Here is a 25,821-nt window from a genome sequence, read left to right on the forward strand (position 1 = left end):
CAAGAAAGCCAATGGCTTCTAACAGAAATAGTGCAGCCAGCAGGAGCAGGGAGCGGTGTCTGGAGCATGTCCTGTGGGCACTGGTTGAGGGAACAGGGATGGTTCAGTCTGGAGAAGAGGAGGTGCAGAGGAGACCTTATCGCTCCCTACACACCCTGGAAGGAGGTTGTGGTGAGGCAGAGGTCAGCCTCTGCTCCCAGTAACAGCGATAGGATGAGAGGGAGTGGCCTCACGTTGGATCAGGGGAGGTTCAGGTTGGATATTAGGAAAAATCTTGTCTCCAAAAGAGGGGTGATGCACAGATGCACAGGGAGTGGTGGGGTCACCATCCCTGGAGGTGCTCGAGAACAGTGGGGATGTGGCACTGAGGATGTGGTCAGTGGGCACGGTGGGCTGGGCTGGGGTTGGAACTTAGAGCTCTTTTTCAGCCTTAATGATTCGATGAAGTGCCCTGCTGGGTACCGGGGGCTGTCTGTGGAAATGCGTTTGGAAAATACAAAACTAAGGCAGAAAAAAAACAAAAACAAACAAACAAAAAAAACCCAAAGAGGATGGCAGATGTGCAACGAAGAAGAGGCGCAGGGAAAAACATACTGAAGAAACGTTGCTAATGTAATGAGGGGGACTGCAGGAGCTGCCTGAGTCACGGGGCCGCGGGGTTGGAGGACGGCGCTGCAGTGAGGGCTGTGCAATGGCGCCCCCTACCGGCCGGCGGTGGAGCAGCGCGGGGCCGGCAGCGCTCGGGCGGCGGAGGGGGGAACGTGGGAGCGGGCGTTGCCGAGGGGACGCTGACTCCGCTTCTCCTTCCTTTCCCCGGGTGGCAATAAGGAAACAGGATAGCGGTCAGCCAGGGAGTGTGCCCGGGAAACACACTTTCGGGAGCCACCCTGTGAGATCGGATTGATTTTTCTGTTTTCAAGGAAGAAGCACAGTAGGCAGTAGGCTGTCTTGGTTTCCCATTGCAGGAAAAAGGAAAGGGCTTTAGCTCACAGGCACCAATATGCAGAATTTGTGTGCTTTCCTGGAAGTGAGGTGGCACTCTTCAAAGAAATGAGATGATCTGCCCATGATCTGCTCTGTAATCTCCCCCCTCAGCCAGTGAAAGCTTAATACAGCAGAAAACAGATAGTTCACCTCCAAGGAGGATTCTTTCTCTTGGAAAGGGCTCTCAGCAGTGCATTTATGTGGGTTTTGAGGCCGCAGGGGAAATGGCTGTGAAGGATTTGAACCCTGTCCATATCTAGGGTTCTTTTTCCAAAAAAGACCCATAGGAACCAGAGTCACCTTTGGCTGTGCTAACAGCTTCATGGGACCTGCATGGAGCTGAGTGTCGACCAAAGTCTGCATGACATTTATTTCTGCTATCACTGGGTTGGTTGGGTTAATCATTGCCATCTCTTATTTAGGTCGCAAGTAAGTCCATGGAATCTTAGAGTAAATATTTTAAATACAAATCGATGAAGCTTCAAGGGACCCGAGAAATGTAAAATGAAGGCTTGGGTTCCTTTCCACCTCCACTCCTAGAACCATAGGGTTCAGGGTAATTGGAGACGACATGCTCCTGTTTGTCTCGTCCCGCCTGCAGCTCCCACCAGCAGATGCACCTATCTGCCAAAACCACAAACCCAGGCTGCTGTACCTCATGTCCATACATGTTGCATTCAGATAAGAACGAGGCACAACACTGACTAATGCTGCTCCCTTTTTGGAAGGAAAATGCCAAAAGCTGTTTGAGACAGAATAGAAGTGCCAGCATTGCGTGATCAGTGAACAGCCAGCCGCAAAAGTGGCAGCTCAAGCCTCTCCCATTGTGTTCCTCCAGGATGGGAGCTGTGTTCACATCCACCAGCATCCGGCATACAGAGCAGGGTGTAGGGAAGCAGTTGTGTCTTCTATTCTGCCCGCTGTTCCTAATGTACCTATGGCCTCTTTGTGCCCTCTGTCAGAAGAAATCCTCAGCTGGAGTAGATTTCAGTGGTGACAGATTGAAGCTGTTTGACCAGATGATGGCACACAACTGTCGCTGAGACACGGCACCTGTGGCTTCGCAGCGCTTTGGCTTTGGCCATATGTGGGAGCACTGCTGCCTTCTGGCTTGGCCTTGTTGCTGGGTGTTGGGATGCAGAGCAGGGATGAGGGATGGGAAGGAGTGACTGAAGTAAGTGGTGTCCCCAGGAAGTTCTGTTCTGCTGTGTTTTACAGCCTAGGGAGAAGGTGATCGGGGAAAAGGTGATATTCTGGTTTATGGAAAATAAACGTGGTGGTAGCACTGCCGTGTGCACCGAGGAGGAGGAGGTTGGGCAGGTGTCTGCAAGAGTGAGGAGCGTGGGCCATGCCAGAGGGGTAAATGCACGTGGATTTCTTTGAGGTACTTTCTGAAGGGAATTCTCTGGCTCTGCATTCAGGTTAGCCTGGTGACCTGAGGCGAGGCGACAGACACTTCTCTGTTCATCCGCTGTCATGGGGGATGTTTGGGTTCTGATGTTCCCCATAGAAAGGGCAGGGCACCCCATGGGAGCACACACTGTGCCTGGGGACCCAAAGTGAGCCCTGAACCCCACAGTGTAGCCGGGTCTTCTGAGTCCCCAGGGTACCCCCCCGGGATGCTGGGCCAGCCCCAGCGGCTCGGAGCCTGGCAGGGGGGCTCTCCCCAGCCCCAGCATCTGGACGCCGGCCGCGGATGTCAGTCCGGGCTGGAGGGATCGTTCCCGGCTGGGAGGAGCCAGCAGCAGCCGGAGCTGCTGTAAACAGTGCGGGCACCGCCGGCGGCTGGAAGATGGATATAAATAGGGAGGCAGAGGGGAGGCAGCCGGAGTGGAGGAGCGGGAGCTGCCTGCGCCTGCCTGCCCCTACCTCTGCTTCTGTCCTTGCCCAGCAGCCGTGTCGGGAGCTCCCGGGAGACGGCCGCCAAAGTTTGCGGCCCCGCGCTGCCGGCATTGGGTAAGCGCTCTTTGCAGCCGGAGTTTGGGACCCGCCGGTGCTTCCAGTCGTTCTGCCTCTGGGGTGGTGGTGCGGTATTTTTTTTTTTCCTTCTCGTCGGCTCTCTCTGTTCGCCCCGTTGTTGTGGTCGCCGCTCTGTGCTTGGGGTTGTACGGAGCGGGGAGAGGGAGGGGTTTCCATGTATGCGGTTAGGTGGAGGAAAAAAAAGAAAGGAAAAAAAAAAAAAAGAAGAAGAAGAAGAAAAAAGAAACAATCCAAAGCCAAATGCGTCTTTGCGCCGGCTCCGTGCAAAGCCGCGGAGAAGCGGCGGGCGCGGCTCCGCACGTGTTGGGGCAGCAGGTAGCGGGGCTGCGCTCCTTCTGCCCCTCGCACCGATGCCGGTGCCGCCGCGGGACGCGCCGGGAGCAGCGAACGGCAGCAGTGCGCAGGTCGGTACCGCGACCCCCGTTCCCCCCACACCGCCGCGCATCGCCGCGCTGCCGCTGCCCCAACTCTCTTGCAGGGCCGTGCCCGCAGCCTGTCTCGCACCTCGCCCCGTGGCACCCCGGCTCCGACACCCGCCGCCACGCCGTGGTGGGTCGGGGGGCGGCCCTGCGGCTCGAGAGCTCCGCTGCTTTCCACTCTCTCGTCATTCGCGACGGAGGTAAGCGGCCCGGGGGACCGAGAGGGGGATGGATGCGGGTGGTATCCCACGTTTCCAGCTTCCGACCCCACTCCTCTCCCCGCGTCCCTCAGGGAAGGTGGTATTCGCCGACCGCCCCCACGGGCCGCCCATCACGCTGCGGGCCCGCTACATCCTCATCCGGGACGGCGGGGAGCTGCACGTCGGCTCGGAGCGCTGCCCCTATGCCTCGCGGGCCACCATCTCGCTGTACGGGAGAGCCACCGACGGGGCGGCCGTGGACGGCTTCGGGCAGAAATTCCTGGGCGTGGGGCGCGGCGGGGTGCTGGAGCTGCACGGGCGGCGGCCCCGCTCCTGGAGCCTCCTGGATAAAACCCTGCACCCCGGAGGGCTCCGCCACGGTCCCTACTACTCGGAGAGGCAGTGGGGCAGCCGCGGGCTCAATCTACGAGTCCTGGACGCCGGCACGGGGCGGGTAGCAGCGGCCGGACGCTTCGACACCCACCTGCGGGCCGCGGAGTGCCATCGGCTGCGCGACTTCCTGGCACTGCAGCCCGAAGGCAGCGTGGTGGCGGCCGCCGTGGGGGACTCGGCCGCCCGCAGCCTCACGGTGGAGACACGGCTGCTGCTGCGGGATCGCTTGCGCAGCCAACACATCTCCCGGCTGGGCTACAGGTGAGTGCGCGGGCGAGCGGCGGGAGCGGGGCTCGAACTTGCGGCCCTGGGGGTCTGGGAACCATGGACAGCTCCGCGGCCGCCGCGCTGCCCGGCGGAGGGGCCCGGAGGGAGAGAGGGAGGGATGGAGGCTGCGCCGCGCTGCCTTCTCCTGAGTCCCTCCCTGGGGTCGCGGGGTGCAGCTCGGAACTCTCCTTCCTAATCTCGTACAGGCAGCCCTGGGCGCTGGTGGGGATCCTCGGAGGGGATCCGCTTTCGACGGCGGAAGATAAGAGAGAGTATCATGGGAATGGGACAACAGGGTTAGCCGTAGCCCAAAGAGAATTCCTCACCTACGATGGCACCCGTTTCACTGTTACTGCTTTCAGTGGATGGATAAAAGGTGTTGTGTTTGCTGATAACAATTTGTCTTCTGTTGCTTTGCTCAGTCTTTTCTCTCTGCTATGAATCTGAACTGCGCAATTTGTACCATTGGATTTTGCTCATATGCACGGTGGCCACACTAACAGCAGCACTCTTATGAAGTACCCCTTTTGCCACCTGCAAGGAAATGACACTGACACACTGATGGCAAAAGCACTTCTACTGCGCATGATGTTATCTAGATAAAAACGACATTGGTGGCTCTTCAGTTAATTGTATTATTCCGGCATGTGTAACTGTAAAAAAATAAATAAATAAATAATGGATTGTTTCATTTTTCAGGAGTGCCTCATAATGGGTTTAAAGTGGAGGTGTCCAAAGGAATAATTCTCCATTTAGTGGATGATGTTAGGAGCTGGTTACCTGGTGACAGGATCGTCATTGCCAGTACGGATTATTCCATGCATCAGGCTGAGGAGTTCAACCTCCTTCCTTGCCCTGAATGTAAAAGCAATCAAGTAAAAATTGATGGTATGAGATTTTTTTTTTAATTGAGCTTTTCATTTGAGGTAAATCTTTACATTGTCAAGTCTTTTACATTCTACATTTACATTAATTAGTCTTCTTAGCTAAATCATAGAATCTGTAAGGTTGGAAAAGACCACTAAGATCATCTAGTCCTGTCAGCCCATCACCACCATGGCCCCTTAAGCCATATTGTCCTATAAGCCCGTGTCCCTGTCACAGGAGACCTGAAAGGCCCCAGTGTTGTACTGGGGCTTAAAATCTGACCTGAGGAAGCTGCCTCTTGTAAAACTCAAGGGAAGTGCTGATCTCCTGTGGATCAGTTATTAATTGCTGGGCATGTCCCAAACTCAGTGATTGCTTGAAGGAAAGGCGTGCACTTGCTTAGAGCAATGCAATAATGAACATGTGCTCACTTGAACAAAAAGGTTTCCAATTTCCACAGGCAGCCCACTTTATCTTCATATTGGCGAAGTCATAGATGGCATCGATATGAGGGCAGAGGTCGGTCTTCTGTCTAGAAATATACTTATCCAAGGAGAAATGGAAGACTCCTGTTATGGAGAAAATCAATGTCAGTTTTTCTCCTTTGACACGTTTGGAGGACATATTAAAGTAAGTGATTTTTTAAAGCATATTCCTATAGGTGGGTTCAGTTAGTTCCTCTCTTGGCTTGTAGATGAGCAGTATAATGCATGAATCTGCCATTTGTGTCTGGGGGAAAAAGGATATTTGTGGGGAAGGTTTGCAGGCCTGCTTTGCCAGCAATGATACTTGCAATGGGGCTGTGCCCATTTGTTCACCACGTACACAAAAACATGCTCTTCTCCATGCCAGAGGAGATTCATCAGCTCCATTGCAGTTGGGTCAATGTGAAGTTGCACATGTTGCATGATATTGCTAAAGGAATTGTACTACCTACTGAGCAACCTGCTCCGTTCAGTGCTCAGCTGAGTGCTGGGTCCTCCTGTTGTGCTTTGGTTTCTCTGGGTTGCCCCAAGGGTTCTCAGTCAGTGTTCAAAGTTTTGCTGTTCCAGAAGCTTTGTGTAAAATAAATCCATTACCAGTTGGTGGAAATCTGTGCAGGTCTGGCTTAAGATCACTTGACAGAGATTAAATTGTCATGAAATAGAGCCTGTTGGTAAACATTATCTCTTTCTGTAGCTGGTAGGGGTGTTTTGTCTGTGAAGATGTTAATGTATGGACACACAGCTGTTGCTGAACGCTTGCATGCTGATTGGCAGCTTCTCTTTGGAGCTCCTCTGCAGGTGCTGCTGTGAGTCACCGTGGGGAGCTGGCACCCCGTGGGATCAGGCCCTGCCTTGTGTTGCAAACATATTGCTTAATAGGAAAAAAAAAAAGCTTTTCTTTTTCTGTATACTTCTGTTGCAACAACTTACTTGGATCTACATTTCTCTCAACAGATCTTAGCGAATTTTAGCTCTGTGCACATGTCAGGTGTGGAGTTAAAAAACATGGGGCAGCAAATCCTGGGCAGTTACCCTGTGCACTTTCACATGGCTGCAGATGTCGATGAGAGAGGAGGGTATCAACGCCCAACGTACCTTGATAATCTGGCTATCCACCACTGCTTCTCTAGGTGTGTTGCCATACATGGGACTCATGGCCTGCTGGTAGGAAACCTATTTTATTAGTACCAAGTTAATTTCTTTGCTTAAGAGCCTTTTGAGATGCAAGGAGAAATCAGAATGCTGAAAAAAGTCTCCCCGGGGGATGTCTTGACTTCATTTGACAGATGAGGACTTCTGCTCCGGCAGTTCAGCTCTTACAGTTGAATTTCAGGTTTTTTGTATTGTCTTGATAATTAGTATTATTAATGATGTGGTTAGATAGTGAATTCTTTGCCATGGTTACTTGGGGTAGTTTGTGATCCTATGAACTTTCATTTAAAGCAAAAGCAATGCTCTTTTAATGCACCTGACTGAAGCAACGGACCTTTAATTTGCAACAGAAATAAAAAAAGATGAGAGTTGTTCAAGTCAGGGTAACATGAAACAAATCCAAAAGTTTTCACAATACAATAGGAATGCAACAGGACCCAGAAATGCCTTCACGAACTTGGAACTTGGTTTTGACCCAGATATTCACATGGGTACTGGGGAGAGGAACTTAACAAAAAGAAAAAAAAACACACATGCCCCAGCAGGAAATGCAGATTCCCACTCCAGTCCCAACGTGTCCAATTGTTCTGTCAGACCCTGAATGGCATTTTGGTGTTCGTGGGCATTTCCTCATTCACTTGATGTGTGTGTAGGCAGAGACACTCCTAGAACTATCTGTGAACTCTGAAGTTTTCCTGGAAAGTTTTTCTCAGCTCTGGACATAAAGCTCTGTGAGATGTGACATAGACACAGGCTGGTGGGACCCTAGTGCAAAGGGTTGTATTCCTTAAGATTCAACACTTGACTTCTATGACTGAGAGCACTTTTCATGTATCCTGGGTGGGTGCCCTGTCCCTGCAGACACTCCAGATCAGGCTGGATGGGGCTCTGAGTACATGATCGGATGTAGGTGTCCCTGTTCAGTGCAGGGCAGTTGGACCAGATGGCCTTTAAGACCATTCTATGATTCTAAACAGTATTTATAACGTCCAGATCACTCAAAATTGTTGATTACTTTGTCTTACATGTGATTCACTCCGGCTATTTGTAGATGGAGCCCTTGCATGGCAGGAGTCTTGTATAGTGTGTCTAGATACAGCTCAACTCCCTTTCTCTTCCCATTGTATTACACCCTGTGAATATCAGGAACCTGGCGGGCATGAAAAATTAAGCCTTTCATTAATGTTATTTCCAAGAATAATGGTGCATACTCTGGGCCTTTATCAGAAGGGAGGATGTCAATGGGTTATCCAGGTGTGTGAGATTAAGTGGGCACAAAATTAGGAATCAAAGAATAGATTCAGGCTGCCAGCAGGTGATACCTCCTGGGGGCTTTGAATCCATTAATCAGTCAGTAGGTTTTATAGCAAAGGTTAAATATCTGATTCTGTGGAAGAATCACGTGGTTTCAGTGCTGCCATTAAGAGTGATTAAAATGTATTGAAAATCCTTTCTTTAAGATAAAACAATCCATAGTTCCAGAGAATTGTATGTGTATCAGTGCAAGGCAGTTAGATAACATAGGTGGGAGCTGTGTGCCCTTCTCCCACCTGCTCCTCCTGCCTGTCAGCCTCGTGCCCCTTTGCAGCCACTTTTCAGCTTGGGTTACTCACTGTGGCTGGGCAGCAGGCTGTGACACGCTGCTCACTGCCCTAACACACGTCAAGCATACCGCAGAATATTGCAGTCTTTCATGTATAAAGTTGCAGTGCCTCAAGGTCATTTATATTGTGTTGCTGAACTATATATAATTCAGTGTTTAGAGGCATGTTAATCATCTGGCCTTGGGCTGTGGGCTGAGCGGGGACGACGCTGTGTGCTGCTGTACTGTAATGTACTGATGTCACAGTGCTTGCAGGGTGGCTCTTCATTTCAAGCCTTCAGTTCTGTCTGTGATATGCTGTGATATGCTGTAATCGTGATTACTGATGTTTTGATCTAACAGCATGGAGAGGCACAGCTGCCCAGAGATCTGCAGGTGCCCAACCCTGGAGGTGCTCAAGGCCAGGTTGGACAGGGCCCTAGGCAGCCTGAGCTGGGGAGGCACCCAGCCCATAGTGTTGGGTTGGAGTTTGATGATATTTAAAGTCTCTTCCAACCCAAGCCATTCTATATGATTCTGTGACCCTTCTCATTCAGTGCAAATGTAAACAATCTTTAAATCTCTCTTTTTTTTTTTTTTTTTTATTTTTATGGACAGGAGAGTGAATAATACGGTTCCATTTGTGTAAGCTTTCAGGGCTTCCATGAGTTTCTGAAGCTACCACAAATCATATTCATTAAAGCTAAAATCTATTTTTGGTGACAAGACTGATTTTTAATGCACTTCTCTGAAGCACAGATTATCTGAAGTTAGCTAAATTCCCAAGAATGAAACTCACTAATTGAAATGCTCTTTGCTTTATGGCTGCAGGCAGCTTGCTTTATATATTTTCTCCAAAAATAGTCTTCAGTGCAACTCCAAACTATCATTTGGGAGGATATAAGCAGCTAGACTTACTGTTCATAGCAGGTAGGCAGGGGCACTTGCATTTTTATCTAAATCCATTTCATATCCACGTTTCCAAGACTCAGCTGATGGACACACTTTCTCTCCATGTCACTGTGTCTGAGTTCTTGGTCATCTGCCTCGTAGCTCACTCTGCATTATCTCACTCACATGCAGTCTCAGTGGACTTCCAAAAATGTATTGGTTGGGAGTTGGGTACCTGCCTGTGTGATGCCTTATTTTTAACCTGAACACCTCACTGAGCAGCAGGTGACAAAGGAGGGACCGCCAGGAATGGAATGAAATCCAGTAGAAATATACTTATGAGAACTACGGTATTTGTGACTCCAGATGTTATGTATGGCTGTGGCCCATTAAGGTGTGATCACAGGATATGAACTGAAATGGATTTAGTTCAAGTTTCCCTCTGTGTACAGGAACCGAGCAGGTTAATATTAATCAATCTTGCAGTCTTACATGGACATAACTCTAATTGACGTCAACAGCCATTTTGCATGCCTGAAGAATGAATACACACGCTGGCAGGGATCATGTGAAGTACAAAGTTCGGTTTCAGAGAGATTTAGTAACGAATAGCTGGTACTTTAACTAACCTGATTTAGTATTCGCATTTAAAGGAGGGATTTCTAAATTTGCCTTCATAAGGCAGTACATCAAAGGAGCTTTGTGCTAAGTCCTCTTGGTCAAATTAGGATTTAATGCATGTCAGTTAATCTTAAATAGGCTGAATGTGAAACACCAGCTCTGCCCAAGCTGATCGTTACATTAAGGGGAGCTCCACCTTCTGAGAGTGGAGAAGAAGAAGAGAAGCTTTGAAAAGAAAAAATTACCTCATATGCTGCATTTTAAAGATTTTTAAAATTTTATTTGGGAAACCTAGTCATGAGAATGTCTGAACTAGCTTTTTGGTGTACCACCTGAGACACACAGATATTTACACAGATATTCACGCTGTGATTCTGAATCAAACATACTCTCCTAGAGCTGAGGGCAGATTAAAATCCAGTATTTTAACTTCCCTTTAATTATGCCTATGATCTTCCTCAGAGTAATTTTACTAGCTGCAATATTGCATAAGATCAGTCCACTCTTACACAAACTGCGTGAGTGTTATCTCTTGGACCAGTGCACATGAAGGCACTGTGCAGAACAATGGCAAAACCTTTCAGTCAGTGTTTCAGAATTCATTGCTAAGCAAAGCATGTCATTGCTGCCACCTCTGTTAGTGTCACGTTCTATGGCCTGTATGCTTTTTTCCAGGTAAAAGACACCATTGGCTATGACACCTTGGGGCACTGTTTTTTCCTGGAGGATGGGACGGAGCAGCGCAATACATTCCAGCACAACTTGGGCCTGCTCACCAGGTCGGGAACCATCTTGCCCTCAGATCGCAATGAAGCAATGTGCCTTGCCATCAGGAGCCACGTCTATGGGAATTACATTCCGGTGCCAAGCACTGACTGCATGTAAGTGCTTCATGAAATGGAGTTGCTTTTAACTGCAGTGCTGAGCTTTATAGCTGCATCTTAAAGAATGTTATGTTGAAACAAATATAATCATAAATATGTAGAGTACTTGGCTTGTTTCTGATCATCTTTCAGTTATTTTGAACAAGAATCATAGTCATACAACCATAGAATGGCTTGAGTTGGAAGGGACCTCAAAGATCACCCAGTCCCAACTTCCTGCCGTGGGCTGGTTGTCCCCCACCAGCTCAGGCTCCCAGGACTCCATCCAACCTGGCCTTTTTAGTTAGTTTGCAAGACACAGGCACACAAACGCCTACAGTACACAAGGAGATTTAATGAGAGTGTAGAGATTAGTATGAAGTGCCATGAGCCTCATTTGTAATACGATAAATGACACATTACTATAGCTTACCAAGTTATCTTCCATTTTGGAGACTGAGGGGCTATAACAGGGGCATTCAGGGGATCTAGGTACTGACCTGCCTAGTATTTGCAAATAAGAATATAATTTAGCCAAGGAAATTTGTATTTTCATGTTCTCTGGAAATGAATCAAGTGGCTAAACTCTACTTATTTTATTTATGTAAGTAATCCAATAGAATTAACAACAATTATTGTTGTAGAAATGCTAAGGTTGACTGTACAGATAATACAGGTTTGTTGCACACCTATGTAGTCATTCTACTCATGCAAATGAGTGGGGATTCTTGATTACACAGTAGTTAAAGTAGACAAAAAATTATTGAGATTTCCTGCCTAGAATGATCCAATTAGTTGGTATAGTCATGAGAAAAGGTTTGGAGTGTTTTTACATGTGTTTTTCATTATAGCAAAAAATGTTATCAAATGAAGCAAGACAACAGATGATAATGTTTTCATAGCTATATCTGGCTTCTGTTTGTGTCACTACTTGATCTTCCCTCTGAGGCAAAAATTCTTTATTTGAACAAATGTCAAAATAATATCTCCTTAATCTCCTGTTTAACGAGCTATTTGTGGCTTGCAAGGACACTTGTTTGTTTTCCAAGTAGAAGCATCATAAATCCATATCGAATCCCCTACCTCTTGCCATTGTCCCCAGAGATCCAAAAAAAACCAACCCAGAAGTTCATTTTTCAGGCATTTTCCAAAGCTACTTCAATTTTGGGAAAAAAGAAAAGAAATAAAGACATCAGGTTTCCTTAAGGTGCATTTAACAGAACTGGAATTTTGTGTTAATGGTCTCATATAATTTATTTGTTCAGCATGTGGCTTTACAAATGAATGTCTGACATCACTAGATGCTTTCTTTCCCTTCAAGAGTGTCATTAAAAGGTTGTGTGGCGTTTTAAAGTCAATGGGAGGGTTGTGGCTGAAGTCCAGCACAGTGCTATGAAAACATATCCCTTCCTGTTTGGTAACTGTTCAGGATCATTTTGATTTTGATTTTTCAGGGCTGTCAGCACTTTCTGGATTGCAAATCCAAACAACAACTTAATAGAGAATGCAGCTGCCGGTGCTCAGGTAAAACCACTTAACAGCAAGAGCTGTACTTTGCCTCCAGGTCTCATATATTCTACTCTTTTTGATGTTACCAGTGTGAGGGCAATGAATTTTTACTAAGTCATCACAAAATCTGGATATATATTTCTGCAGTCTTTCGCTCTGTGAAGGATTTGCCCATGTTTGTCTCACAGTTGTTTCTGAGACCAATTTCTGTCACAGCTGTGGCTGGAAATGATGTGTGGTGTCTCTGAGAAAACATTGATTCTTATTTGTAGTTAATAGTTTAATGCCCAATAAAGTTTTACATTTATTTATATAAATACATACTCTTTCTGTGTTATTATCTCTAGCGTTTAACCAAATCCTGTTTGTGTGTAACGTGGCTATGCAGATGAGGCTATGTTTTCTAATAAGCCACCTGAACTTCATCTACAACACATGGATTTTTAAAACCTCCACGTGTGCCCAAGGGGCCTACAGTGCATGCCAAAGGGAAAGTCAAGATGTGTATGAGTATGGGCTGGTGTGTGTCCCTTCGGACTTGCATGAGTTTTGCAGGCTCAGCTTAAAAATCCGGCCAGCATACTGGGAAGCACCAAGTCACCAGGATAATCTCCATCACTAATTGCTGTGTCCCATTCTTTGGACCTCCCTTTGTTTTTTAGGATGTCGGGATCTGGTACATCTTCCATAGGGTTCCAACTGGACAGTCTGAAGGGCAATATCCAGAAGGACAAGCTGAACATACCCCCTTGGGAGTATTTTACAACAACAGAGTCCACTCCAATTTCAAGGCACGTGGATGAGTTTTGTGTGTTACCACCAACATAGTGCAGTGGTGCAGGGCTGACCATGTGCACTGTTAATGATATATGGCTGTCTTACATTTTGATAATGGTTTTCTAGCATATATCAAGAGACACTCAATGTTCAGTTGTACCACTCCTTCTGTAATAAAGAAAGAGCTGAGCAGAACGTGAGTGCCAGTTCAGGGGTCTCTATTAGAGGGGTTGTGCCCAGACTGGACATGTACCTACTGCTGAGGTTTAAGGAACGATGAGCAGGATGACACTGAATGCTGCTTTGGCCACAGTGATGTAAGGATGTAGAGGGGTGAGCAGAAGTACCTTGTTCCAGGGTTTGCTCATCACCTTTGAAAAATGAGACCAAATATTTAAGGGTAATTCCAAGACAAACACATTTCCTCTAATATTCTGTTGACATGAAAACATAACCTGTGAGCTATAAAAAGTGTTTTCAACTTATTTCTAAGGATTCTAGACTGAGATCAGTACTATTTTCTGGTTCTTGTAAACATTACATCTTGGTCTATGACAGCTGTTGCTCTATCTCAGTCTTTAGTTTGGTTGCAGCAGCTCATGTTCTCTTTTGACAGTTGGGTGGCTCGACTCTTTTTATTTAAAGCTGCACTTCTTAACAACAGCCTTTTTCCAAAAAGTTATCAAGAGCTTGGCAGAGTCCTTTATTGCTTTCAGCAAGAGAGAAAGAGAGTGGGAGTTCAGTGCCTTGCACTGGGTCAGAAGACAGCTCAAGATGTTGATGCGTGACATATGGCAGAGCAGGCTCTGTCCTGACTTCAGCATACTACATCCTGTGCTAATGTCACCCTGAGCAGTGCCAAGTGACATTGAGAGGGGAGAGAGAGCCCAGGCTGCAGGCTGTTGCTCTGCCTGCACGCGCAGGCTGCCCATGTTCATTGATAAAATCTGTGATCTCTGGCCTCTTGTATACAGTCTGGTAAAGTAATTGGAGTTGTCTGCTTTTTCAGGCTGGTTTGTTTATTGGAAAAGGAGTAAAGACAACAAGAGCCAGCGCTGAAGATCCCAGAGAGTATCTCACTGTCGATAATGCCAGGTAAGCACATGCTGTACGGCAAAGCACTTTGGATACTTCTGTTGCTTCTTGGCTTCTGCATCACATTTAGCAGGTCATTAGTGCCTCATCATGGCTGGAGAATCTGAAAATACTCACAAGGTCTCTCTGATGTGCAGAGACAAGTGTTTCATAGCTATGCACTGAATTGCTTGTATTTTTGCTGATCAGAAATGATATGCGTGCATTTGGGATTGTAAGGACTAAGCCAGGAAAGGCTTGAAAAGTCTAGATTTCATTATTCATTAGTCGGTTTGTAAACTGCAACATTACTTATTAATTACTTAGAAAAGCTTGCATCTGAAAGATGACATAAGAGATCCTAAGAGGACTGCATTAACCAAGCTTCTTGCTTCAGGTTTCGCCCACATCAAGATGCTGATCCTGAAAAGCCACGAGTTCCTGCCATAATTGATGGTCTCATTGCTTTTAAAAATAATGACCATGGGGCCTGGGCCAGGGGCGGTGACATTATTTTCCACAACTCTGGGTAGGTTCCTGTAAATTCATGCTGCACCTTTCCCCCCGCCTGTAAGCCAAATTCCCCTTTGACATTCATTGTAATTTGCACCTCTGTGCTTCTCCCATCCCAGGTTTTCAGACAATGGAATTGGGCTCACACTGGCAAGGTAATTTCTTAAAATGTACCTTCTTCTTGTTTTTCCTCACAAGGTATCAGGCCAAAGAATAGAAGCTGAGACCCTTCCCTGGGTCTACTACTTCCCATCTACTATTTACTGTAAGAAACATTTCCCTCCCAGAGCACATATGGCCATTGGCTTAATAAATTGGGTAGAAATACTGTATCTTTTGTGTAATTAACAGTGTGAGTTGATTGGTCACATAGTTACCTGTGTTTTTTTGTCTGCTTGTAGTGATGGGACATTCCCAACTGACGATGGCTCTAGCCTGGAGGTGTCACGGTCCATTTTTGTTGGAGAAAGCAGCAATCTGGGCTCCCAAGGAGGCCAGAACAGCTACTGGGGAAAAGGGGCAAACGGAGAATACAGGACACTGCCCAGAAACAAGTGAGTTGTTCCTCTGCCATTTCTTCCTGTTAGAGCAGCATGAAGAAAAGCCTCAGGAATGAATGTGGCTACCAACGAGTAATTTGTATTGGGTGTTTAAATTATTGTAGAGGCCAGAAATAATAAGCATCCAAATAAACTCCTCTTCAGGACAACAATTTGAGAGCACTCTCAACCAAATGTTTGATTTTAATTTTCTGCTTGATTTATTAGTCACTGGTGAGTGGATTAGAGAATCTGAAAAATACCAAATTGCTTTTGTGCAGTGCTTCATTCATACAGCATTGACCTGACAGTGCAACTCCCTTACACCATACCTCCCTCGTACTCTCCTGCTGGCATATCTGCGTGGGCAAGAGCAATGTGTCGAAGGGGAAAGGCGTCTTCATTACTGCATCTTATTTCCCTTTCAACATCTGAATGTTATTTGCTATTTTGATGGCAGCACAACCTCTCTCCAGCAAAAGCATCACCAGAGCAAGCTGTGTTTCCCCAAGTCTAAATTCTTCCCTAATGTATGTGTTAGCCAATGCTCATCCATCCTTAAGCCCTCTGTAGGGAATAATATCACCTGGTTCCCAGTGTCCTTCAGGCTGTGTGCCCATTTGCTGTCTGCTGTGTGGCTTGTATGTCTGAACAAATCGACAATATTTCTGGATGTGGTAGGCAGCAGCCTACTCTGCCATGCTGCTACTGGCCAGCTCTCATTTCCATCTGTGAAGCTGAAGCAGGCCACCCTTTAACCAAACATTGCAAGAGCCAAGCAAAACTTGGAGCCTTCTCAAGACAAGCCATGGGAAGGGCAGGTCCTCTCCAGCGGTGTTTCCTTCAACACCGACAACTTGACAACATGTCCATGGGCTGGTACTGTAGGAATCAGCTTTCTATATGAAGTGCTGTGGGCTAAGTTCTGGGGATCGTGTTTGAAGTGGCCTGGGGGGAAAGCAGAAACTGTGCTGCACCACTCTGTAATTTCTTCTATGAAGACGCTATTCTTCATAGACTGTGACTGATGCCATTTTTTCAATCACATTAAGGTTTTCCAAAGAAATCTCTCTGTCCTGGAATAGGGAACTGCATAGCAAAGCTGCCACACAGCCCTTTGGGGCTTCCTCATGCCAATTCATCCCTGGGTGGCAAGGGACCAGAGCTCTGAACTGCATTACCTTTACCTTACGCAACCAGTGTGTGTTATTGTTCCTTGAGCCTTGTCCTCTAGAGATAAGCAGAAATTCAAGTTCCATCAGCTGTGTGCTTAGCGTTCAGATCCCTCTTTTGGGAAAAGAAAGGTCTACTAGCTGCTTGTTGACAGCTTTCTGTGCTTTCAGGAGAGAACACACACTTTGTCCAAGCTTTTAACACAGGATTGTGTTTGTTTTTAAATCTCACAGGACATTCCCTATTCGTGGATTCCAGATTTATGATGGGCCCGTTAGGATGGCAAAATGCACTTTCAAGAAGTTTACCCCAACTGCTGACCGATACTCAAGTGCCATTGGCTTCTTCATGAAAAACTCCTGGCAGATAAGCCCCCAGAATAATGTGTCACAAATCCTGATGGAGAAGAGCGTAAGTAAAACAGGAATGCATGCTGCTAGATGTGGAGTTTTTCAAAGTATTTAGAAGTGGTGCATGTTACATTAAAGCGTACCATCACTTCATTTTGCATGAAATTTCTTTTGACGATGGTTATTTACAATCCGTTAACATTTGAAAAATATCAATATTAAGGTACCTTATACCTGGGCAAATGCACACAGCAAAATCTTCAGTAGACAAGTTTTCACCTTGCAAACAGGACAGCCGGAACACCATTCTGTGCAGCGTTGCCAGCTAATATGTTGCACGGACCTGGTGAGAACCTGGCCTCAGAGTCTGAGAGGGACATAGCGAGGTATCAGGAGGCAGCAAGCTGCAGTACAGTTCTTACAATGAAAGAAGCAAATGCAATTAGAAGCAAAACCATGGTCTGTTTCCTGGGGTTAGCAGTGAAATTCCTGTTGAGAACAACAGGGACTTTCCTTGAGCAGCGAGAGCAGAATAGGGCTCTGTATTTGTGTCTTGGCAGCAGCCATAAGATGCTGAGCAATTCCAGTCCTTGTTCTAGATTCCTGCAGGGATCATGGCTCTGAACACTTGGCTTGGGAAATGATAAATTCCACCTGGCTCACTCCCAGGGATCATAACCTCTCCTTACATTCTCTTCAAACAAGATCCATGCTTGTTAGGATGTCCGTGAACTGTAGTAACTTTGGGCTGAGGTTTGGCTTATCTTGAGGAAAATTTCCATTGCTCTGAGATTGACCAATATCACTACTCTGGCAAGCAGCCATTTTGTCTGTCCCCTCTCTGGTACACTTCAGCTTAACAACAAGAGGGTTTTTCATGGAACGGTGATGCTGACTGCAGTCACTTGACTGCTCCTTTAAAAGGCAGATCCTGTATGTTTTGGTAAAGAGGTCTCAGTAATTTTGGATACTTCAGGGAGATTTGGAGCAGTAATAAGAGCTAATTTGCTGTACTTCCTTATGTCTTCCATGGGGAAATGGTTATAAGATGATCATGGGAAACATGAATGAGAAAATCGTTCTGGAACAGGGATGAGGAACTTAAAGAAAAAATGTATAATGAAAAAGTTTTTTCAGTGGAAGAAATTGGAACTTTTCCTTTAGTAATGGCTGTAAGACTATCCAGTGGAATGGCGTCAGACAGATAATATCTGTGCACATCAGCAGAGGTGATGGTTACTTACTGAATGCCTGAAAATGCAGATCTTTAATACTGTTGTGCCATTTGAGGCCAATGTCCTGGCACTTTTTCTCTAAGGGGTAGTTCAATATTGCTATGCCTTTGAGGTTTTCAAGGTAAAAATGACCAGAAGACTTACTACTACTTCTGTAAAACAAATTAAAATAATACAGTGTCAACCTGTTACCAAAAAAAATGCTAATGACATTATTATGTATGTACATTTCCAAGAAAAGTCCATTTCTCAAGTTGGTATTTGGCCAGTTTCAAAACCATTTCTGTTTGTAACCACCTGCCTCCCGATGGTTTTCACTTTGATTCTATTTTATCTGGATTGAAGCCAGATGTGCTAAATCTGATTTCAGACTTGAAGGATAGTTTACTGTTTTGTTGTTAATTACTACATGGGGCAATATGTCTTTGACCAGTTGAGATACAACCTGTAAACTGTTTTAATTAATTTTCCATCTCCAGGCTTCATTTTATTACTTTTTCAAGGATAGCTAAACACTAATTCCCTAAAGGACAATCATTTTACAGCTGATTTTTAAGAATAAATTAAACATTACTGCAAGTTGTACCATGATGATAAAACTATTAGTCATGCTGAAAGAGTAATTGTCTAATTAATCAGACTAATCAGCTGGTTGGTTAGACCACAAAGTAATAAAGCTCGTCAGGTCTTGTTTCGTTCCAGCATAAAAATAAACTCTCAGGTAGAACAGAAGACTGAAACATTATGCTCCACATAAATTATTCTACCTGTCATTTTCATTGGCAAACTCTCATATATAAAAATATCTGTACTTTTTTTTAAAATAATGATGGACTACTGAAAAAAAAAAAAAGGTGCTTAAAAAAATTTATTTCAATGCAGAGGAAGCAGTAATTGGTCTTAACCCAGCTGAGGGCTGGTCTGATGGTTGAAGTCTCCTGAAGGTCTGCTTACTGACAATCAGTGGGAGTTGGTGAGCTCAAGAAGACAGCCCCAGAGCAGAGCCATGCCCAAAGAGGACATTTGTGCAGCATTTAAGAAGACCCAGCACAGAATCATAGCACCGTAGGGATTGGAAGGGGCCTCTGGAGATCATTAAGCCCAAACCTTACTAGAGCAGGTTCCCTACAGTTGGTTGCACAGGACAGTGCCCATGCAGGTTTTGAATATCTCCAGAGAAGGAGACTTCACAGCTTCTCTAAGCAGCCTGATCCAGTGTTCTCTTTTTAGTCATAAAACATCTATCCGTTCATGCCTCTGCTGTGTTGCTGCACAGTTGTAGAGTGAGCTGAGAATCAAGAGATTGTACGCAGCTGTGTTGGTTTTCTGCCTCTGGACAGGGTTAGCTTTACTAAGAAATGATGTACTTTAATAACCATCTGTCATATACCTGTCAGGCACCAGGCAGGTAATTCAAGTGGCCCTTGCACCATGTCACTCCTGAGTTGTTCACTTCTAATGAAAATTAGGTGTTTGAATATTAGTGTGGTAGCTAGAAGTGATCTGTTTCTGTGCTCCTTTCTGTCTCATTCCTAGCTCGTGAACATACTTGATAAGCTGAGTCTTCTTTCACATGTGCTCTTTAGCAGTAGTAGCAAACTCAGTGCACCTCCTGTCCCTCAGTGTACAAAAGCAAGGTTGTCTTGAGATGCATGAAAGAAGAAAGTGATACTACTCATTAACATTTCCACACCATTTCTGACTTTCAGACTTTTAGAGGAGAATGTTAGAAATGAGATTAATGTCAGGACCAAAACAGACTCCCTCCCGGATGGGAGCAGTGGGGCTGTTAATCAGATGTAAGCCATACAGGCTGTACCTTAGTTTATTTTGAAGTACAGCTGACTTTGTTCTCTTCCCCAGGGAAGTGCCCATTTTCAAATTCAGCCCCAAGACGTGCACTGTCACAAAGTGTTTATAGCAAAGCTTTGAGCTGCAGCACAGTGTTTGCATTTTGTTTTTTTATGAACTAAAAAGATTTAAAAAAAAAAAAAAAAAAAAAAGGAAAAAAGGAAAAGCCCACACAAAAAAAACCTCCCCAGAACTTAGGACATCCTTCTTCTTTGCCAAATAGCCCTTTGGGTAAAAATTTCCTGCAGCACAGTAAGAAAAGATTTTAATACACTGAAAAATACACACTGAATTTCTGTGTGTTAGAGCCTTTTTAAAATGAGACTGCTTCAGGTGTCTAAGTATCAGCTTCATGAACAAACAAGGAGGTGACTAAAATATGGATTTAGGGTTTAATTTAGTTTTAATCAAGACTTACTAGGGCAATGTAAGGCTCTTGTTGCTTCATTCTGCAAGTTGTTCTTGATACAGCAGTCATTCTTTTTAAGCCAGTGGGACTTTCCATCTAACTGAGAATCACAATGGCTCTCCAGTTCTCCTAAGATTTTTATTTATTATTGTGAAAATAAAGCCTTTGAACTTCTTGGTGAACTTGCAGCATAATCTTGCTGACCCTAATTCTTACTCTTGTGAACAGTCCAATTAAAATTGAGCAAAACGGAACAAATTATAGTCCTTTGGGCCAGCATGATCAACTTGCTACTTATGCTATTTCAATATACGTTGCTTCAGGGTTCTTTCTGTGCAAACAACCTGGAATAATTATTGTCTTGATTTCCTCAGAAATTAATCATCACACAGTGCAATAATTTTCTCTGTAGGCATTAAAATATCCCATGCCTTCTTGGTGAACATCTGCAGCTTCCTTATTTTGTTGTGTTTTCTTATTGGGACAGACATTTTTTTTTTATCTACTGAAGAATTCTGTAAATAGAGCTATGCACAGTGATGATAATGCTCTTTCTTGTTATTTTTCTTGCCTAAAAAAATATTCCTCAGAGGATACATTAGGATATACACAAGCACCAATTCTGAGAATTGCTGTCAGTTCTATGCATTCTAAAAGGTTTTTTGGGGAAAAAAATATGAAAAAATAGTTGATAGAATAATAGTTTGAGTTGGAAGGGACCTTTCAAGGCCATCTGTTCAAACTGCCCTGCACTGAACAGGGACAACTACAGCTGATCAGGTGCTCAGAGCCCCATCTATGCCTGACCTGGAGTGTCTGCGGGGACAGGGCACCCACCACCTCTCTGGGCAACGCCGTGTCACAGAATCAGAACAGCCATTGGAAATATGTGAGAAAATTCACCATAGTTTTTGTAGTTTTTGTTTCTTTGATTATAACCCGGGTCAAAGATGCTTACTTCTCTGTAAATTTCATAATCTTCCAGTGCTTCCCTTTCCTTTGAGTCATCCTCTTCTTTCTGACGCAACGCAATTTATTGCTGTGTGATTTCAAGGAATGAATGGTTTTGTGGGTACAATTCAAAGTCTAATTCTTACAAAAATGTTTCCTGCAATTGAAGCGTGAAAACCAATGTCGCCAGAAGTCTAAGTGGAATAGCCAAGCAAAATTGTTGCTCAAATGATAATGCTATCTAGTCTTAGATGTATCACTCTCTTGGCTGTTAAAACACTGCAAGTTCAAGCCCTTACGGTTTGTCTCCTTACTGTCTCCTGCTAGGTTGGACTGAAAGTGTTTTTTGGCAGAGCGGGCCAGTGGTTTGGAAACAATGATAATGACGGTGACAAAATGTCTGTCTTCCATGATCTGGATGGCTCCGTGACGGGATATTCCAACACCTTTGTAGGCAGAGCAGACAACTACCTGCTCCGTCATCCCGGCTGCGTCACCGTCCCCCGTTGGAATGGGGTGATGTGCACTGGTAGATATGCACAGGTAAGGAGGTGCTGCATGCAGTGTCACTGCGTGTGTTGGGTGGGAGTCCCCAAATGCTCTGTTTGAGGTGGTGGAGTGAAACCCATTGAACACTCAAAAAGATAACAGGAGAATAATACCTTGGGTATAGTTTTACTGTTTTGCTTTATCAGGAGTTGCTTTTAAAGTGTCTAGACACTGGATTTGTGTCCTCTGGTTTGCTATTGACTAGGTGGAAACAAGATTGAGCTCCTAAGAGACAGCCCCACTGAAGAAGGGTTTTTGTGCTTGGCACTTGTATTTTCCTCTGTGCCTCTAAGGAAATAATATTCCAGGCTCTGGCAACCTAACAGTTAAACTCAGAATTGTAAACAAGTAGGCATTTATATTTTTATGTCTATTAATACTTTCCCAACTATGGCACTCTACGTGGTGAGGCTGTTTTTCCACCATAGAAAATTTCCTTGGCTAGGTTTAGGCAAGCGTAAACATTTGCTTCTCTGGGATCTGTTACCAGCATTTTTCATCTAATCAGCATCCAGCAGGATAAGTGAAGTTCACATTAACTTTATGGGTTTTGGGTAGGGAAATGTATGTGCGTGCAGTGTAGAAGAAATTGGTCCCGTGCAACAGAGTTTGATTTAATGTGGAAGGCATATCTGATGGAAGATTTCAGCTTGACCTTGGTTCTCAGCATCTTTAGAAGTGGATGATTTGTTTGTGAGCTGAGTTCTGGGTGTTGTATTTCAGCTTAAAAGATTGGATCCAACTAAGGAGAAAGATGTTTTGCTTTGATCTTGGTAGTCCTATTACAAAATATGTTTTTCTTTTCCTCCTCTTGTAGCTCTGGTACACAAGAACCTTTATTCTTCCCTAGTGTAAGCAGGTGAAAATTTCCTTTCAGTTCAAGGAAACAGTGACATTACATTGCAGCTGAAATGGGCCCAAGATAGACTAGGGAAGGGCTACTTGGCATGGAAAAACAAGACCCAAGTCCTTCAGCTAACATTACATCTAAATCCTTCCTGAGCAAAATGCCTAGAGTTCAGTTAATTCCTTTCTGGTTCCTTCCATTTACTTTTCTGCTCTTCTTCTGGACAAAATTTGCCCAGAAAGGGGAAAACCCATTCCTCTGGCAGTGTTCCTAGCTCCACAAAATCCTGGAGGCACACTTTTCTGAAGATGTTTTAGTCTGGCAACTTGGGCTGATGTTCCCACCTGACTTCCCATGGCTGGTTCATGGCTCTTTCTGCACCGTGCATCTTCCTCATGTGGTGTCTGGGAGCTTCCTGTAGTGGGAAGTCTAAGAAATGCCTTGTGCTTTGGCTTCGGCATTGCCTTGCTTTGCCAAAAAAGGGCTATGGGACCAGCTTAAGGTCACAAGATTTACACAGGCAGGAACTATCAGGCCTCTTTGTCCTTCCCTTTTGATCCTGAAGCCTGTAAGGTTCGTATTGTCCTAACAAGACAAACATTTTATTTTTAACTCATGTAGTATAAAGTGAGGCTCTAGGGAAGAGCATCAGATGGAAGGAGATTGACAAGGAAACTGCAAAACCTGGCAGCACCATAGCTTCTGGGGATTTCTGTGAGTCACCCAGTCTCTGTCAGGAGGGCATTGAGGTCCTTGGTATCCCATCAACCTGATTTACAACTGCAGCAGAGACTGATAATAAAAGAAAAATGTGAGAGGTCCATCCCACAGTTACCTCCGTGTAGGTGGGTGAGATTTCCAAATGCATTGACCTGGAGACATCTCAACACCTATGTTGCTTGTGGAAAATGTGAATGAGATTCCGAAACCATTTCTGTTTTCTACATGCATAGCAAAAGAAGTGCTTTAGCTCCCAGTGGGCAGTTGAAGCTGTGTGCTTACTGCTTGCTTGCAGACTTCAGAGCAACTCAGGACAGATTGTGAAACTTTTCTTTTTTTGGGACAGGTCCTTTTTTAAAATAGGCTGAGTTTTTTGGCAGTAGATGCTATTTTCCTTTAGTAGCTTAAAAAGATGTTAGATGGTTCTAAGACTGCTGCTTAGCAAAATTAGTGTCATTTTTGAGTTAACAAAATTAATTCTTTGCTACTTTTAAACATTTTAGGTAATTCTTTTGATTTTTTTTTTTCTTTTAATCAGTTCATTCCAGCCAATCACTACCTACCTTGCCGTGGTCAGTTGAAATAGAAGTTGTTTCACTTCTATTAGCTCTGCTTTTGCAGTGTTTGCAATTACAGTGACCACGCACCTGTAAGTTATGTGTGTTCAGCTGGTAGTGGGTTTGGCAATGACAATTCTACAACTAAAGCAAACCAGAGATGCAGTAGATAGCAATGGTACTTTTCCATGCCCAGACAAAACTATACAATCCCAATGTGTGGTGTTTGAGGAGCATCACACAGACTTGGAAGAAGGAAATCTTGCAAACTATTTTTCAGCTAATGCCCTCCAGATTTGGATGGAGGTCCAGTTTTGATCTCTGATATACAGCAGTGGAAAATAGTTTTGCTGATGTCAGCAAAGCTGCTGTTATTTCTAGGGCTAAAATTGGTCCTGATATGTATAAGAGGAAGAAAAAATACTACTTCTTTATGAAATAATTTTGGAGTCTTCACTTAGAAGTTCATAGAGAAAAATTGTTCCCCAGAGGAATGATCCTTTTCTGAACAACTGAAGAACTAGAAGAGTAGATGTGTTTCAAGTTTCTCATTTTAAAGACATTTTACCCCAGTTTTACAACTGACAGCACAGCAGGACAAAAGCAATGTCAAAGAAACCAAAACACCACCAAACTTTCTCTCAGCAATGAAGATTTTCTGTTCCACTGCTTTGCATTTTGTTTATCTTCTTGCTGGCTATCCAGTTGAATAGCAGATCCCCATGAATTTTAAAGGAACTTATCTTCTCAGTTTCACAGTCTACTTGGGAAAACTGCCATGTAAGCACAGGGAAATCTGACAAATCTTTTTGGCATGAAATGTTAAGAAGCTAAAATGACAACTATGTCCATTAAACCATCCAGACAAGTAGCAGGATCCATTTTATAATGTTTAACTAGCTCTGCTTCTCCTACTCCATTAGCTTGTAATTGCTCCTCCTCCTCTTCCTCATTCTCCTGCCCAGAGGAGGGGATAAATGGGAAGTGTGGGGTGCTACCTTCTGTGTACCTGTGAGTATAAGGAGGACTAAACCAACAAGACTGTGATTGGAGAGCTGTGCAGGAGGCATCTCAGCTATTGTTGCATTTAATTGGGTAGCAAGTGCACTGCAGATGCCACCTTAATGTTCTGTGTTTGTTGGATACAAATATTTGAAGGAAATAACATCATAACATCAGTTTACAGAGATAGGACAGAAATGGTTGTGTCTTATCCAGAAAGACACAAGTGAGATATTACTTTGCACTTTCAGTGTTCATTCCCACTGTTCTTTATCACAAAATGCTGTTCTGATTGAAAGTGATTAATACATTCATGAGATTTCAGGTCTGAAGGGACCTTTCTGACCACCTACCCTGACCCCAGAACTACCCCATCAGGCTGGGGACAAATGGGATCAAAATGTGGGTTATTGCACTGCACTTAATCGACTTCACAATTATGGTTTTAATGTGAAGGGAAAATAGGTTTTCCTCCTTGGTTTCATAGATAAAAAAAGTCTTTTATCAGACTGTAAAAAAAAAAAACAACAAATTACTCTTCCTCAATCCATGAAGAGTGAGCAAATGGGCTGCTGCTCAGATACTATTTGGAGCAAATTGATCCATGGTTTCAGCCATCAAGAAAATCTAGTGTTTAATATGGTTCTGGGATCGACTTTAATCTCCAAGGATCTGTGTGGATTCCACTTCATCACTGAAGTGCCACAGGCAGGGTTGCACTGGAGTGAAAGGAGGAATGGACTGAATATCCAAAGAACATCCATTACCACTTCCACATTGTTTTTTTACAGGAATCCCAATTTTTTTCACTCAAGCATTCAGCATGAAGATGCTTAGTACAGGGGTGGAGGATGGCTAGGCTGAAATAACCCATGTTTTGGAGGTGCTGTGGAGCATAAAACACAATGCCAGGAGCGGGTACAAGTGCAAAGGTTCTTCTGAACTTAACAATGGACCAAGGAACTGAATTAGCAACCAGAAAATTTGCAGCTTTAATTAAACACTTTCTTAAATTTCTTGAGACATTTCCTGTTTAAATTCAGTCACAAATGTATTTCTTC

General features: G+C 44.6%; 1 protein-coding gene across 1 annotated transcript in view; it reads left to right on the forward strand.

The window, feature by feature from the left end:
• The window catches only part of LOC306950746 (cell surface hyaluronidase CEMIP2-like), a gene marked incomplete at both ends in the record, with an annotated part of 47,357 nt that overhangs the window by 2,079 nt on the left and 19,457 nt on the right, over positions 1-25,821 (forward strand). The window contains 15 exons of the mRNA XM_079541108.1: positions 3,443-3,583; positions 3,676-4,237; positions 4,450-4,619; positions 4,943-5,131; positions 5,571-5,740; positions 6,550-6,759; positions 10,517-10,722; positions 12,159-12,228; positions 12,876-13,004; positions 14,000-14,085; positions 14,462-14,593; positions 14,697-14,732; positions 14,979-15,131; positions 16,523-16,700; positions 21,413-21,628. Of these exons, the coding sequence (XP_079397234.1) occupies positions 3,443-3,583; positions 3,676-4,237; positions 4,450-4,619; positions 4,943-5,131; positions 5,571-5,740; positions 6,550-6,759; positions 10,517-10,722; positions 12,159-12,228; positions 12,876-13,004; positions 14,000-14,085; positions 14,462-14,593; positions 14,697-14,732; positions 14,979-15,131; positions 16,523-16,700; positions 21,413-21,628 (2,648 nt within the window). The remainder of the gene's footprint in view (positions 1-3,442; positions 3,584-3,675; positions 4,238-4,449; positions 4,620-4,942; positions 5,132-5,570; positions 5,741-6,549; positions 6,760-10,516; positions 10,723-12,158; positions 12,229-12,875; positions 13,005-13,999; positions 14,086-14,461; positions 14,594-14,696; positions 14,733-14,978; positions 15,132-16,522; positions 16,701-21,412; positions 21,629-25,821) is intronic.

Source organism: Tetrao urogallus (assembly GCF_951394365.1).
Source record: "Tetrao urogallus genome assembly, chromosome: 11".
NCBI classification, from domain to species: Eukaryota; Metazoa; Chordata; class Aves; order Galliformes; family Phasianidae; genus Tetrao; species Tetrao urogallus.